At 39.4% G+C, this 17,549-nt stretch overlaps 1 protein-coding gene across 1 annotated transcript in view; it reads right to left on the bottom strand.

Annotated features, from left to right (window-relative positions):
* Positions 1–17,549, bottom strand: part of tmem164 (transmembrane protein 164) — a 23,628-nt gene extending 6,079 nt beyond the window's left edge. The window contains exons 1-5 of the mRNA XM_028030658.1: positions 16,228–17,549; positions 5,829–5,878; positions 2,782–2,848; positions 1,294–1,372; positions 309–409 (exon numbers count right to left, since the gene is read on the bottom strand). Of these exons, the coding sequence (XP_027886459.1) occupies positions 309–409; positions 1,294–1,372; positions 2,782–2,848; positions 5,829–5,878; positions 16,228–16,665 (735 nt within the window). The 5' untranslated portion in view covers positions 16,666–17,549. The remainder of the gene's footprint in view (positions 1–308; positions 410–1,293; positions 1,373–2,781; positions 2,849–5,828; positions 5,879–16,227) is intronic.

Raw genomic sequence — 17,549 nt, 5'->3', positions numbered from 1 at the left:
CTTTTTGCATTAATTTTTCTCAGGTTGAATTCAGCAACTGGCATTACATTGATTGTTGGAAGAAGTCTAACTTTTGCGTCAGAAGAACCATCTTTATTTCTCTTCTTTGCAAATCCATCATATTGCTACAAATGTATTTGATTTTACTGTGTAAATACATCTAAATCAATTATAATTTCTCTTCAGGACTTCCAGAATTACTCATCATCAAACTGTTTTGAACCCGCTCTGCTTTTGGATTTCCACAATTTGCAGCCATCGATGGAAGAAAAGTACCACCCGAGCGCCTCTAGAGGGCTCTGTCTTACCAGGCCAAGGGGCTGCAGGAAGATGATGTGGTAGAGAAACAGGATGCCAGTGGAGAGCAGCGCCCACCACATGTTCCCCAGAGGCTCGGGCCGGTACACACCTGCAAGAGCCACCAGTGAAAAATCTCACACAGTTTGAAGGTTAAGCATTGAGCAGGTGCATGATATGCATCTCGATCGGCGACCCCGGCCACCTGTTAGACATCCTGCTGCTGCAGCATCGAGGAGTGTGTTGGTGTGTCTGTGGGCTTCACACAGGTTTTCCCTGTTGTCTCTTTGGCAGAATTTTCAGGTGCCAGAGGAAGAACTCTCACTCTACCAACGTTACAGATGAAATTATATTTTCTTTGTTTGGCTTTCGATGAGATGCTAAGAATGAACGCTGAGTGTTTGCATCACTGTGGTACAAACCAGATGATGTTCTCAAGCCTTCTGTCTGGTTGAATGTTGCCCTTTGACCTCCTATTTGCTGCTTTGCACTTTATCCAGATCAATGCAACATAGTGAATAAAACCTAAACCCACTCATGGTGGATTTAAGGTGACAAAACATAAAGAAGTGAGGGTGGGAATACTTTTGCGAGGTACTACATGTTTTCCAGAAGCACTATGGATTTTTCCTCAAGGTCTGCTTATTTGCTTCAAACCCAAAGATGAGACACGATCAATTTCTGCACTGCAGTTCCTGATGCGCATAATATCTCTGCATCCTGTTGCTATAACGACAGGAGAAACAAAAACCTCTTTTTTTTCCCCATAGAGGGGAGCAATACGCAAAATATTAAAGGGTCTTTTACAAACTGCTGGGTCAACATTCTGTCATCAGATGCTTGTTTACAATAAACACAGCAGTGACGTAAATCGGAAGTTGTGCACTCAAAGTCACAACAGGAAACTGCAGCATCGTCAGCAAGGGTGCAAATCATTGTGCTGTTTGAACTTGGGGATGTGTGACTCTATGTAGAGACCACATTACTGCCACCTACCTCCTTTTCTCATGAGGTAAACAGGCACCCAGTACATCATGGAATGTTGGATGTAGTAGGTCTCCATCTCAAACGGCAGCTGAGGAGCAAACAGAAACGTCAATCACGTCAACGTCTCTCTCTGACATTAATAGCGTACTTCTCAAAGTGCCACATCTTTTTGCTTTTTCAGACATTAGTGAGGTAAAATGCATCATATATATCTCGACGTTTGCTCCTCGCGCTTCAGAACCGGTGGTCAGATAAGATCACCCACACCTTTATGGTAAAACAGAATGCAAAGCAGTCTGCTGTAGCCGTACTTTCCTGTTTGGGAATCTGATAAAAAACTTACAGTTGAAAAAGACAAAAACACACATTTGTTTTACATTTGCATCTGATATTAACGGTAGATTTTCTTGGGCTATGAGTCAAAGTTTAAACTGTTCAAAGTTTAATTTCTCAAAAAGCAACAGAGGCAGCCCTCATTAGTGAGGGCTGGTTAACTTTAGCTCATGTATAGTAGCAGTAAAGGTGTTGGAGGATTTTCTTTTAAACTAAATAGCTAGTTATTTATTTACTATACTGAACTTTGACTATTCATCCTAGATTTTAGGGTATTTATTAAAAGGATCGTTCAAACGACAGATATGTTCAAGTTTAGGCATGTAGTTGTGCTCTTCATGTCATTTCCTGAATGACATATCAGGAAACTGGCATGTTCGGGATGCTGTGGTGGCGCAGCGGTTAAGCAAAACCCATAGATGGAGGCCTTAGTCCTCGACACGGCCGTCGCAAGTTCGATTCCCGGCCTGGCAACCTTTGCCGCATGTGTTCCCCTTCTCTCATTACCCACTTTCCTGTCAATTCACTGTCAAATAAAGGCCACTAGAGCCAATAAAACCTTTAAAAAAAAACGGACATGTTCTCTGGTTGTTCCCGGTTGTTTGAAGAGCAACTATAAGAAATCCATTAGGCCATATTTTAATTCATTTCCATTCAGAAATACTTTATTTATCTCAAAGGGACATTAAATGTTGTAACTCATATCATACAAGTACGTTCAAATAGATGCTGTGACCTTTGACTGAAGACTTTTGTGGTGTAACAGTGTAATGACTGTCATAGCATGCTAACAGCTCTATTTCTGGGCAACATCCTGGATGACACCATCAGTTGCTGGCAAGAACTGCTAATCCACCTCATTTGCTTTTGCCGCTAAATCAATGGCTTCCGTTACATTTTGCCAAACAGAAATTAGGGGCAACAATAAGACTGGTAGAGATAAAAAAAAACAACAACAACAAATAATGCTCAACACAGGAAACATTCCCCATTGAATGAACGTACTGAAATTACATTGCCTCAACAGGCAGTATGAAAGTAAGCTCTACCTGATGGGCTCCTGTGCTGGGATGGATTTTTTTTCATGTAATTATTCCAAAGAGGTCACTTCTAACTAATCATCATTACGAGTAAAACGTGGCAAAATGAGCAGGGGTTACTTACCAGCCTGGTGTTGACTATAGGGAACGCCAAACCCAACAGTGCTCCATTCAGCATGTGAATATGCAGTCTGAAAAGATGCAGAAGGAAAGTGGTGTTAAAGTAAAGAGCAGAAAGTGAAAACTGATAGAGCAGCAGGTTGTTCTTATCTAGAGCCATTTCTGATGAGTCTTTGTAAAAAAAAAAAAAAAAAAAACATACAGAAAAGCTGCTGAGAAGAAACATCAAGCATCCCCTAGCCTCTGCAGTTCTTCCTCCTAAAACTCGGATTTCCAGTAGATCAGCCTTTGGGGAAAACACACTGACTCTTCTTTAACTACACATTATTCAGTAGCCGCCCTGCACAGTCTTGAAGGCCAGGAGGTTGTGTCAAACCACAGCCCCGACATGTTCCAACACACAAACTGCTCTTTTTGGCCAATGAGCCAAAATAACTGTTGTGACAGATAAGGTCATTGGGAAAACAGAAGTGCTCTAGGACTGTCACTTCTAATACACCCAGCTGTCAGTCTGAGCAGCCTCCTGACTTTCTTTTTTTTTGTTTTTCTAAAAAACACTTCATTCTGATTTAAATACACCATTTCCTTGCACTAAATAATGAAGGAATGTGTGTTTGTGACGCAACCAATTCCTGCGTCACGAACTAGATTTATGGAGGGTAATCTCACACCCTTTTATTTTCAATACCATGTGTGAATAATTAGACGAAATATATATGTAGTTTTATTTAGCTTTGCACAGCAGTTACAGTCTAGTGAAATCGTAACCATAGCGCTGTAGGTTAAAATAGTCACTATTAGTTGGACGGCATTCAACAATTAGGTTATTGGCAAACGTTTTAATTAATGTTCTTGTTCTGAAATAAGTTAATTTTGATACATTTTACTGTCCAGCTAAAGACACCCAAACTGGAACTGTAAAAAGTTCTTTAAATGGAAGCAAAAACACAAAGCTAGCAGCAAGTCAAAGCGTTAAAACCAATTTACTGGAAACTAGCCACAAATCTGAGATTAACAGCATCACTAGATTCAATATGCAGACTGGTTCAGTCGTGAACTCGAGTCAGGGTTTTTAACTTCCCAGAAAAAGGTAAATGCTTATTCTTTTCTTTGTCGTTTCTGATCCAGTGTCACTTTAAACCCAAGACGTTAAAAGTGACATGGAATTTATTTCTTGTTCAGAATAAGGTCAGAGGTCAGGGATTTTGCTGCGCATGTAAATGGGGCTGTTCCCTGAAGTGATCATGTGAGAGAGAAGTCGCCCTGGAGAAGTCATCTGGCGAGTCACCGTCTTTGGGAATTCAAAGATTGATGGTTTAAATCCCCCGGGGAACAGAGTCTAACACACCAACTATGCGGCGCTTTATTCACAGGTATGCTTTCAATCCGCTTCTGCTGCATCTATATGAACGCAGGGCTTATTGTTATTCTCTGTGCAGCAGCTATTCTTTACAAAGGAACTTCCAGTTCTTGAACTTTAATGTATTTTTCTGGGATTTTATGTAATAAAAACCACAAAATAGCTTCTAACTGGGTTGTGAAAACAACAGGATTTTCAAGTGCAAATTTGAATGCACTTGATTTCATTTAGCCCCTGTTTAATGGATGTAATGAAGGTCTTCATTACTGGTCAGGATAACACTTTAATTATGTGCAAATGATAATGAGACGGGTACAAATAAGATTGAAGTATTTTATTGGGTGTTTTATGCAGGGCATCTCAGTGGGTATTGAGGGTGTCCTGGGGGGGATAATATAAATGAAGTAGGTATGGTAATTATGAAATGTATTACAAATGTTTGTAGATTAAGGCTTACCTCTGCCTGAACACCTGGTAAAGATTCCGGAAGAGACCAAGTGCAGATGGAAGAGGGGGAACAAAGCCTGAGGTATTTTAGAAATGATGAATAAATTAATATTTATATGAGGGTAGTTTTAGATAGCCAATGAGTATGTAACCATGAAGTATGTTTGTTATTTATGTGTTGAAGATTGGTTGTTTTGTTAAGTTGTTTGGTGTATATGTGGTTTGTTCTATCCTGTCTTTTAAGAAGTGTGTTAATTGGTACCGCCCAGGATTACAAAGTCTGCATGTTGGCCACATGATGGGAGTAATAGGTGCGGGTGCTGCGACACCTCATGACCATGTAAGCAGGAAGTCATCTTTGTTAAATGTTGGAGATTAAAACACCTGGTTGGTTGCACTACCCCTGCCTCCAGACTCCTATTTCAGCCTCCCGCTAAGGGCCATCTTAACAATGGACAAATGCTCTTTCAAAAAATGTTGAAGTGTGTGTTTGCCACACTTAAGGGGTGTGAGTACTTTTGCGAGACAGTGTAGTTTGATTAAATCGTATTACTAATGTATTTCATGGGGAAGAAATTGCGCAAAAATGTATGTAGGACATTTAATCAAAAACCAGTTGAGAAACACTCTTTACATTTACAGCAGAGGTGGCCACTAATACAAATACCGCATCTCTCTGCCTCCAAGAAACTTTTTAGAAAGGAAATAAAGTTGTTGCATTTTCATTTCAACAGTCGAGTTTTTTTTTAATGGGGCAATATTTCATTTTTTCCTCCCATTTCAAGTGTACGCACTCATATTGGCCTGCTTTAACGTCCGACCACTCACTGCGATTGTTCCCTCTGCTGACTTACAGAGTGACCCAGCTAGGATTTATTTCAGAGTAAATTCCACACTGTCTTCCCCGCCGGCTAAAACCTTCTCATGAATAATTAACCTCTCTGACCAGAGGAGGTTTAAAGGAGAGACTATAAAACCCAAACCAAAGCGTTACAATAAATCTCCGGAAGAAGCCGGCACACTCCAGCGAAGCTTACAGGTCATAACAATCAGCGATAATGATGATGCCTTCAGGATGGAAATGAGAAGTACATTCACGCTTTTACAGCTAGAAGTCCCCATTGGCAGGTTCTTAATGCTAGTGGATAACATAATACAGGAATCTCAGTTATGGGACTTTTCCTTTCTCTGTTAGTTCTTAAAAACTTTTGGCAGACTACACCCAAGAGGGTAAACACACTCACCTAAATACAATCATCGCTGTTTTGCACGGCGGGCAGGCCAGCAGGAAGATCTGTTGGAGAAACCACAAAGTGAGATTGAAAACCACCCCACATCACATTCAGCTCAGACGGTCATTAGGAACTGCTTGAATGCGTTGAGAGCTTCCTGCTCTTAATGCTGCAAGCAAATATACAGTAAGAGATTTTGACGAGATCGGTCCTTAGGGATCCGCCTCCAATCAATGAAAATAAAAACACCAAGAGTTTGGAGAAGGCTGAGACAAACAGCGACAACTCAGACTGCTTCACATAGGTTTTAAGAGAAGAGCCGTATGTCTTAATCTGTAAGGTAAAAGCATGGATTTGACACTTTCATCACTTGGTTTTTAAAATCCTCTCCTAGATATTTGACTCGGCAACCTGCATGGTGATGAATGCTGCAGAGCAGCTGCAGAGTAGCCTGGTTTATGTTAATATTTGCCGTCTAACGGTGTGTGTGTGTGTGTGCCGAGTCGATTGAATCGAGTCGGCTTCTACTGCTTTGTGGATCCTGGCTTCAGCCTTGCCAATATGATAATGATAATGACTGCTACTTTTACACCTACCTCTCAATGAGATAATAAATACATGACAGGAAACAGTTGCCATCTAATTTCCTTATAGGCATCACCAATCTGTTACTATAGCTCAAAACAAAATGACTGTGGAATATTTATTTTTATATTTTAAGAATAAAATTGACACGTACTGATGAGATATTTTTAGATAATAATTTAATGACCTACTTTGAGGTCAGTGGCATTAGGTTTGTGTAGCTGTAGCTGCTGCTGTGGGTCAAAGGTCAATTCACCTCAAGATTTATCCCATTTTTGTTCCTATTTTGTTCCCGGTGAACATATAATTTCACAACCATGTGGTTATAACATGGCACTGTGATATTAGTATTGAATATTGTGTATTTTAATTGCGATTAACATTTTACCAATATATATTTTTTAACTATGCTACTTTACATGCTATTGCTCTAATATTTCCAAAGCAACCAGTTCATTCATTTTGCTGATTGGCTGAATCCCCCAACGGCTTTGACTGTGCACATTAATGAATATTAAGGTATATCTGGTGTTTGAACTCGAAGAAATTAAGGAAATTGGGGCCGATTTATCTGTGCACCCCTTTGATATATGGAGCAGGTCGCCTTGATATCGATAAATGGATGATAACACAGATCCTTCAGTTACCATTTAAAAAAAAAAAAAAAAAAGATGGAAAATATTTGGTTAATGTGACCACTGCTTGCTGAATTGATGCATTTTTTCCCAGATCTACCACCGCCGCTTCAACGTTTGACATGTCCTCCGTTTTCTCAACCTCACCGTCTGTTTTGCTTCTTGTCACAGACCGGATGGGGCGGAGTCATGTGACTGCAGACTGTACATATACTGTAGCACAGCGTCTTAAAGGGACACAGCCAAAAAAAAAAGAGACAAAAACGACCTCATGTTTTTTCAATTAAAAACACCGAAAATGCCGACATGAGTAAATTGACGTCTGTCATTGTCACAAATTTCATTGTCATATTCTCCTTTGGAGGAAACTGTGACAATTGAGAATGTGTAGGTGGTTAGTGTAAAAGATGGCGTATCCACAGTCAGTGACCGTAAAACAGAAAATGGTGTAAAAGTGCGAATGAGAAAGACTAGAACATAATTGTTCACCCTCTTAAAGGCAGTTTTACACTAAACAGCTATGTTTAAAATGTGCAGCATAAAGTGGAACGTGTGTTGTATCACCACAGCTGCACGGTTCACGGCCTCTCCTGTTTGGTCGGTACGAGTAGCAGATTGGATGCATGTTTTAAGTTCAGCATCAAAGGGAAGACAAAGGTACACAGGCAGGTTTTAACGTTGCCCGGAGAACCTGCAAACTCCGTGTTTCCATAACAACAGTATGAAGCCAAAGGACTTCTGTGGAGACAGATTGAGATACATAAGAAAGCACCATATGACGCCTTGTTAAGATCATCTCAAAGGAGAAAATAAAAGGTTTCAAACTACTCTGCTCATTCATAGCAGCAGCATCTTTTTAGTTTTGGATGAGACGTCAGCTAAATTGGTTTAATTTGGTTCTAGCCACTGAGATTGTAATTCTTAGACAGAAAGAAAGGAAGGAAACATTGCAAATGCAGATACATGCAATATATTGCATAATTAGAACATTCTTTTCAGTGGGAAAGAACTTCTTTTTCTGAAATTCAGAAACAGACTTTCTTGCAAATCAAAAAAGGCATCTTACCAACTATTGCACTGTAAGGAAATTATTTATTACTAATTTAAATTCCTAAATATGAATATGTTTACCCAAGCCAAATCAAAGACAAGAGAAGATGGGCTTTTTAGCGTTAACCCTGGCAATGTGCAACAAACTTCTATAAGGCCTTGAAATGATACTTGAGCAATCTTTATGGTGATTATGACCCAAGATCATCGCCTTTCGTTAACTGACTTAGAAAATAGCTTCTAAATTTCCATCTTTGCTCTTGTTTATGATTTTATATGTAAATTTTGTTCCTGTGTTCTTCATATTAATAAAAGTTCCACGTTACCCCAGGCTGCACATTGGCGCAGTTGGTAGCACTGTTGCCTTGCAGCAAGAAGGTCCTGGGTTCGATTCCCGGCCGGGGTCTTTCTGCATGGAGTTTGCATGTTCTCCCTGTGCATGCGTGGGTTCTCTCCGGGTACTCCGGCTTCCTCCCACAGTCCAAAAACATGACTGTTAGGTTAATTGGTCTATCTAAATTCTCCCTAGGTGTGAGTGTGTGTGTGAATGGTTGTTTGTCCTGTATGTCTTTGTGTTGCCCTGCGACAGGCTGGCGACCTGTCCAGGGCGTACCCCGCCTCTCGCCTGGAACGTAGCTGGAGATGGGCACCGGCAACCCTCCCGACCCCATTAGGGACAAGGGTGAACAGACAATGGATGGATGGATGGATGGACGTTACCCCAATGAATAAAAGATAATTTTCTCTTCGGGTTTGCTGAGTGCAACAAGCAGCAGATTATCTTCAGATGTACTCACTCAATCTACTCTTTGTAACTTGCAGCAACAAGCTGCATTAGTGCAGCAAGCTGCACTAGATTGTAACAGATTGTTTGCAGAAACAAATCTGTTGCTGTAACTTGCAGCTTGTTGCTGCAAGTTACAGCAACAAGCTGTAGCTTGCCAAATCGTTGCACAAAGCAACAATTTGGTTTGCTTTGTGCCCAGAACTTAATTAGATACAGAAAAGCAACATATTGGAGAATTTCTAGCAACGCATAATGTGTCTTGCATTTGCCTCGAGATGTTGAAACATCAATTTTTTAAGCCAGGTTATGAGGAAAACAAAAGGCGTTCTAATTTTAGTTAAGCTGAGTATTTTTATGTGTGTGATGAATTCAGAGGTTTATCTATAAAGTACCACAAAGAAAAATCACCAAATGACTTATTACCTTCTCTTTACCTTTCAGAAGATCATAAGGCATAAATAAGGTGTGCATCACAAAACATAAGGATGATATGAAAGGGGTTTTTGCCACAGGTCACACTATAAATAACTAATGACCTCCTATGGCAAAAAATATAGATATATTTTCCATTTGAATGTTTTTTAAATTTTTTTTTCTAATTATAATTTTAAAAAGAAACCATCTGAAAACGCTTGGCTACTGTGTTCTCATTGGATTATACCAAACACTCAGTTTGCAGTAAAAGTGGACATGACCAAAAAACTATCTTCAACATAGTCAAGAAGAAGAACTGTTCTTTTTCAATTTCACCATTAAAGAAATCAGTTCACATTGTAAAACATATAATTTCCAGACCAGGGGGGAAATGAGCTTGCAGAAACAAATCTGATCAACTTTAAGCATCTTGAATGTATTCAGCGCGAGTGGGTGTGCGGCGAGACGCTGGACTGATACCAACGTGAAATATTTTACAGTAACGCTCAGTTGAAGTCACTCATTAGCCTTGAGCCAGCAGAACATTCTTCACACTTTGTTACAAAGGGAGGCGAGATGGGAGTGAAGAGACGCAGAACCCGCCTCAGTATCTGAAAAGTGAGAAGGCTACATCCTCTCTGTACAGATAGTTTGGCCAGACCTTCCTCTTTTCTGACAGGGTGTGTTGCAGATCTACTCAGCCTTGTTAACACCTGACGATCTCTCATTTGGAACTGGTCTCACCAGTAAAACCAGTCTTTTCTCATACCACATGTAACATCAGCAGCTAGTTAGAAGACTGGAATGTTAACACCTAAACACCATCTGTAAAGTCTTTAAAAAAATTAAATCATTAAAAAAAAAACGAAAGTAAATTAACAATGCTAAACCTGGTGGGGGCACAAGTAAAGCCTGGTGGCCCGCCAGACTTATAATACACTTATAAGGTAAACCCTGCATAGTATATACACTAAAACTCTGTCAACGTTGCAAACTTCTAACTTTGACTCGGCTGTAGAGAGCAATCGTTGTGAATCAGTTACTATTTAGACCAGGGGTGTCAAACTCATTTTAGTTTTGGGGCCAAATACAGATCACGAATGCTCTTAAAGGGCCAGTTGTGCCAGAACGCATCGATAAAACCTGTTCACAAACTGTTAAAATATCAATGAATTCTTAAAATGAAATAATATTATTGAACATCTTTTCAGTTCCTCCAGGATTTTGCGGTTCTTTTTGCAATTTTTTTGCAATAAAAATCAAAGTGATTGTGTTTGTTATGAAGTGTAACCGGATCCTTTCTGCGTTGTGCTGGTTTTATTGAGTGATCAGTGACGGTTTGTCTTTAAATAGGATGGTTTCTCGATTTATTCTGACGAGAACAACATACAGAAAACAACAGCGTTATAGGCTGCCCACTCCAAGTCCTACACAAAACAAAAGTACATATCAAAAATTAACTTAATAAATCTATAAATAAACTGGATGTATTTAGATGAAAAATAAACAGCACCTGTCATGTTGTCTCCCACAGGACAACATGACAAAAGGGGTGGGATAAAGGGGGGCAGATATTTGCGCTTATTTATGACGGTAAATTTGACTTTTTAATTACTTGCTGTATAGATCATGGACTACAATCATTTAAGGCTGAGGCAGCTGTTTAAGTACAAGTAGGAAAGTTTTTGAAAATGAGAAAAATCTGCAATAAACTCCCAATCATGCATTAGCACAAACAAGTGTGGGGATTTGTTGATTTTAGTGTGAATTTCCATGATAATCCTCAAGAAACTGGTGGAACTGATTGATATAATTTGGCAGTAAACAGATAAAAATTGCATTGATTTGATTGATAACATAAAATATGAGCACACAGAGTTTAGTCTAGAATCTAGAGGGCCACGTAAAAAGCTGTGGCGGGCCGGACATGACCCACGGGGTTTAAGTTTGACACATGATTTAGATAATACCTCCTCTCCTCTGTGTCAAAGCTAGAAAACAATAAAGCCTGAGTCACTGACGTATTCAAAACAGGAACATTTAACAAGGTTAAATATTCCTGCTAAAGTACTTTTACATAAGTTATGAAGTGTAGTTGCCATTACAGAAATACTGGTTATACAGTAGTTTGATTGGTGAAATCAGGGCTTTTTGTTTTCTCTCTCTCTCTGACACTGAGAGGCTGGAAAGAAACAACAATCAATATCCCTGCATTAGGAGAACGCTTTCGATATTAGCTCATGCAATTTATATAAATCAGCCCAATTTGGGTGGACATTCACACAAGAAAATCGCTTTCTGCTGGAGAAGCGTTCAGGTCACATATTCAAAACAATAAATAAATAAATCGACTGACAATTTAATGCTGAGGAATCAGTTTGCCAAGTGGTCTGAAGGTTACTTTGACTTGATTCACAGTATAACATGTGCAAAAAACAATGATTTTTTTGTTTAAATCAGGTGGCAGTTTTAAGTTAATCCTGTATTTTTCTGTAAAAAAAAAAAACACATTTGATTTCCCCTGTCTAATAATTTAAAAACAAGAACTTGACGCTACAGAGTTAGCTTTTAAAACCGTGATAAAAAAAAAAACACCTCAAGAGGAGCAAGAAATGAGCACCAGATTCATGTCCTCCGATCAGCATCTCAACCAGCTTCCTCATCTCCTGCAGCTATAATATACAATAAGGCTAAGAGCATGAATGCATTTATGATAGTCAAATCGAGCAGGATGCTGCTGCGGCTGCACTATTAAAAAACAAACAAATAAATCTAATGGGTTTTTCTTTCTCCTTCTTTCTTCTGGAGATGAAATGCAATCTCATCTCAAGACACACCAGACTGAAACATAACACAATCCGTCCTCTTTCTGTCCTGTCTTGCCCTCCGTCTGACTCATGACTCAAATTAAACAGGATCTTCTACGTACAGGTTCCAGGTAAGAACGAGCCGCGAAGGCAACAGTTAGTCAAAGAGACGGATGGAGAGTCCCAGAGTCCTTGAAGGCAACCTGAGCTGCACTGGTTGTTAGCATAGTAGATTTTTTAAATGCCACATTTGCACAAACAACTCTTCAGCTGCCTGAATATGACGAAATGAATCATTTTCTCACTGCTGCTGAGCTTTAAAAGTGGAGCGTAAAGTTATTTACCAAAGACTATCAGTTTATAGATTGGCATATCTCAGTGTAGATAAGTTTTTTCCCCCCCTATTCCACAAGGAGAGTCATGTCCTTCCAGCCTTATCTGAACAACTGAGTCAACAATCCGCTCAGCTGGCTGTTAACAGCTGATACCGTAAACATGGCCGTACTTAATGAGGCTGACACCGCCTGCTAAGCTGATAGAGAATATCTTGGTGATATTTTCACTGGAAATAAATTGCAAAATCTTGCGTTAATTGTGAATCCTTAAATGCATTTTGTTTTCAATCCAGCAATCGTGATTTTCCTTGCTATTTCTGACTTAATTTTGAACAATTTCACACTTTTAAAAGGACTAGAACATGAAAAATTGAGGCTGGCGATATGGACTTAGAATTTTATTGCACTATATAGTGTTATATCATTAAAGATGATTAAAACATATTTATTAGTTGTTATTTTTTCTTTTATGCAACTATTTTTCCATTTCAGACAGGCTTCTTCAGGATGTCACTTAGTTAAAAAAGTGATTTATGTCACTAATCTGCACACATTAATCCTATCATAAAAATAGCAAAAACATTTCGGATCATACCGTCAGTTTTGTTTTTTTTCATTTGCCATCAATAGCTGAAATTCAACAATACATCAGAATTTTTATCATAAGAAATTTTTCACGATAAACGCCCACCCCTAAAGAAAAGGCAATTGTCTGCCAAAGCTCGTACTTTTGAATTCAATAGAAAACGAGAGAAATACAATATTACTTCATTTCCTGTATCATAGCTTATGTAACTGACCTTTATTTTTTCTACTTATATATATAAAAAATGTTCACTAAAACTAAAACCTTTGCGTTTTACACACAAAGGTTTTAGTACCATACCAGACATTCCAGAGGTCAGATCAGCAGGATGAATCTTTTCCTGCAGTGTGTGAAAATATTTCCCATCAGCCCACCTGATTTCTGCAGGAAACTCTAATGTGATATAAGTGGAGGTTTTCTTTAACCTTTACACCTGAACGTGGTTGATTGCACTTCCACAGTGGTAACAAAAAAAAAAAAAAGCTCCACCTGAGAACATTTTGGACAGAAAGTTTGACCGCCTTGTTTAGCTGCAAATTTGTAATAAAAGACAATCTGAGTTGAAGATCAAAAATTCAAATATTTCTGTTCCTAATTTATTTGTCTACAGAGCTTCGCCCAATTCCAGTGAAAATGTGCCACAGTTAACTGATAAGCTAGTGTGTAACTGCTAACCTGATGGCGCACATACCAGACGTCCACGTTACGCTTAGAGAGGCCGCATGTCATTTATTGGACACTGAACTCATTCCTACTTTATACATGCTTCCTTGTCTGTTTTGCTGATACGAATCTTGACCTTTTCCACATTTGGTGACGACAACGGGACTTTATGTGATAAATCTGGCACATGATCTCTGCAGATGTCACCAATTCAAATTGAAGACGTTTCAAGACCTGTTTAAGATTGCTGTGAATGCATTTTAAGAGCCGGTAAAACTTTAAAATCCACTAAACCTCCGACTTCATAGTTTGACTGTCCCAATATGGCTCTCTACAGCTTTAATAGTGCCAACCTTTTTATGCACTATGAACGTAGCCTCACACGGGTTGGCAACAGGATCGAGCCAGTGGTGAGGACAAACACCGTCCTCCCAACTGGCAATGACTTTGCACTTATAGACACAAACAAGCTAGCTGGAAAAGATACATTAGCAGCTTGTTAGCTGTAGCTTCTGCCAAAAAAGAGGTCTGCGTTTGACTCAAACTTTTGCCTGACAGAAAAGTCCTGCTGGGAAAAAGTAGAAACTATCTAGAATATTTGACAGTAAATAGCGCTGTCAACAAAATTTAAGACCTTTGATTAACCTATTTAAGCCCAACATACATTTTTTAATGAATGAATTCAATACGTTTTAAGGCCTTAATTTTAGATACATAAAAACATATATGTAAATTCATGTATTCTGAGCTGAATTTTTAAGTCTTAAAATTGGAAGACTTTGTAAGACTTTTTATGGATGCGTGAACACAGAGCAATGTGTAAATAAAAGACACACACTCCAAGAAACACGTGAGGCTGATCAAGGATAAAGTTGTGAAGTCTGAAACAGAGTGAAATAAAAAACAAATACTCTAAGCAATGCTCAATCCATCATCTGAAAATGGGTTGAGAATAAGAAAAGCAGACAAGAAACTCTTGGTAATGCTGGAGAAGATGGTGAGCACCCCTCCCCCCTCCAGCACATATTGGAAAACTTAACTACCACATTTCTGATTCTATAAAAATATCTTTCAACACTCAATAATTAAGACTAACTACCACCATGAGCCCTGAAGAGACCAGAACAGCTGTTACTATGGAGGTAACTTCATTTGTGATGGAAAAGGATCAGAAAGGAATTTAAATGGATGAGTCACACCCATTAGGAGATGAGGAAGTGTCACAACTGCAGGAGATATGCAGCCCAGAAAAATACACATCAGACTTTGTGCTCCTCGACGCTGATGTTAGCTGGTCTGGATTAAACAAACACAATTATAGGCCCTATCCTGCTCAAAATGCATCATGCCTTTAATCTCATTCCAGCCATCCTCTGAAGAAGTCCAAACAATGAACTGTTGACTCTGCAAATAACTACAAAATACTCACCCAGCTGGGCAAGCTACCAAAATTGACTTATGGTAAAAAAAAATAAATTAAAAAAACGCCATCAATGTTTGACGGACAAGGTCAGTAGGGTTGTTTCCGAGAAGGAAACTGCACAAAGGAGTTTGTTTAAATAAGTCATATGTGTCGTGTTACCACTTAAAATAATTAATTAAAACAGTGAATTAATATAATAAAAATCAATGATCAAGTCTTTCCTGGCATATGCTGATTTGGGGTTTTTCTTGGTACCACCTGCTAATTCATGTTTTTCTTTTCTCAGAACTACAAAGTGGAAAAAATCTGAATGAAAAAGAGAGAGAACCTCCACAGGGCAGTTGTTTTGAACCAAACAAAAAATGAAGGATTAAGAAAAAATCTCAAAAATAGTGCAAGAATATGTGGTTGAGGTGTCTTTGGGTTGAAAACAATATAAGTTGTTATGAATAATTTATTTAATTGACACAGTGTCAAAAATGTAGAGAAATATATTATATTGTAAAATATTGGCTATTGGTCATAACAGCTGTATTAACATCGGGCCAAATTCTCATTTCAGTGCATCTCCTCGTTCCACCCTAAACTTGCATGAACTTTTGTCTTTACTATTATATATTGCCAATTTTATTTGGTAAATATATAACAGTACAGGCATGGCAAGCAAAAAAATAAAACCCAATTTGAAATCTAATCCAAATAGAAATCCACTATAAAGGCTTTTCCCCGGCTGATACAGACTTCAAGTTTTCTTTGAGCAACAATCTGCCAATTCAAATTCTTTCTTACTTACAATGCTGCATAAAAGAAATCGAAATGGTCTGCAGATTCTAGGAGAGAGGTCAGGATTCTTTGACTTGCCACTAACAAGTTTGATTTTGATCACTGGCTGAGGAATGCAACAGCACAACGGAAGAATTTCACGTTTGAGGAACCCAAATCCAGAAAGTAATTGCTGCTTGTAAAAATCTAATCTCCAGTGTTCCTCCATTACAGTTTACACTGGCTGAGGCTGGACCATCACTACACCATTCAACACTTCGATAACTATTAGAAGAGGATCTCAAAGGGTAACAAAAGTCTTCAGACACATTCGTTGAACAGTTTATGATCTGCTCATGCCTACCTGAATCATGGTGACTATATGGCAGGGATTCAGAAGATATATCACAGTCTTAGTCGCAAACTTGAACCCGACTTCTATTCCAAAAGTCATGCAAAGTGAGACCAGCAACAGGTTCTTGCCCAGACTGTCCTTCTTCGGCTTCACGCAGTCCCCGCCGACAACCTGGAACTCCTTTGCAAAGTTTATCTTCTTCAGTGCAACACCGACCTCCAGCAGCGAGATGAAGAGGATGGCCAGGCTCTCCACGATGCGCTGCTGGAGCGGGAGGAAGGCTGCGCACTCGGGCCCCCCGTTGCCCTCAAACTTCGGGTCCACCCCGCCGTAAATCCAGTCCAGCAGGCTGTATATGTTGTACCGGGACATGTTCCTCTTTTCGGTTTGGAATAGATACGAACAAGATGGGATAAAAGACGTCACACCGACTTCTTGGCGAAACATGTACAGCGGGATTTCCTCGTGGTTCACTCCGTAGTAGACATGTACTCACCGCCTGGGTGGGTTTCATACAGCTAACCCGTTAAACTACCTCATCCGGAGGCGGAGGAGGAACTTCGGTTGGCGACAGGAGGAAGCTGTTGTCAAGGCTACCCGTCGCTGGTGTTTAGTGTGGAGCAAGCCCCTCTCTCGTTTCTCGCGTTACTCCAAACAGGTTAACTCGTTGGGCTCATTTCAAGGCAGAATACGCTGGTCGCCAGCTGCTAATAGATGAGTCATGTTGTTTGGAGAAGGTTACCGGACGCAGCGTTAGCATGTGCAACCGCCGACACACCAGACAGGTAGCTAGCCTAGCTTCGGAGCCCCACTGAGCTGCCGAAAGAGGTGCCGCTTGTTATCGCTTCACCCCGTTTTTAGTTTCGCAGGCTGCATTAAATTGTCACTGAAAGTCACGATTCTGCTATTGTTATTCACAAAACCGTCTTTTTGGACTCATTATTAGCAGTTGTGGGAATATGTTAAGGCTTACACTTGCCGAGGTAAACCACTGCCATTACGTCAAAACTACCTGCAAGTCAACGCTTAGGACATAACTGGATAAATGAACACCGCCCTTTGTGGTGTATGTAAGTGGTGCGTTCATTGGGAATGAGGAAATTTTCACTTTCTTGTATCTTTTAGAACAATTGGATTTATCACCTTGACAAAGCTATTTTAAACCCCAGAGACGTCTCTTGACCGTATTAACATTTTATGTAGGGACCTTCCAGCTAAATAATAATAGCTTTATATAAGCCACGTTTGATTTTGCAGTTGCATAACAGTTATATTTCACAGCTAAAAAGTCACACCCACTACCAAATATACAGTACAGATAAAATTCTTTT

This window comes from Xiphophorus couchianus, chromosome 11, assembly GCF_001444195.1.
Source record: "Xiphophorus couchianus chromosome 11, X_couchianus-1.0, whole genome shotgun sequence".
Classification (NCBI taxonomy): Eukaryota; Metazoa; Chordata; class Actinopteri; order Cyprinodontiformes; family Poeciliidae; genus Xiphophorus; species Xiphophorus couchianus.
This window is presented reverse-complemented; position numbering and strand designations above follow the sequence as displayed.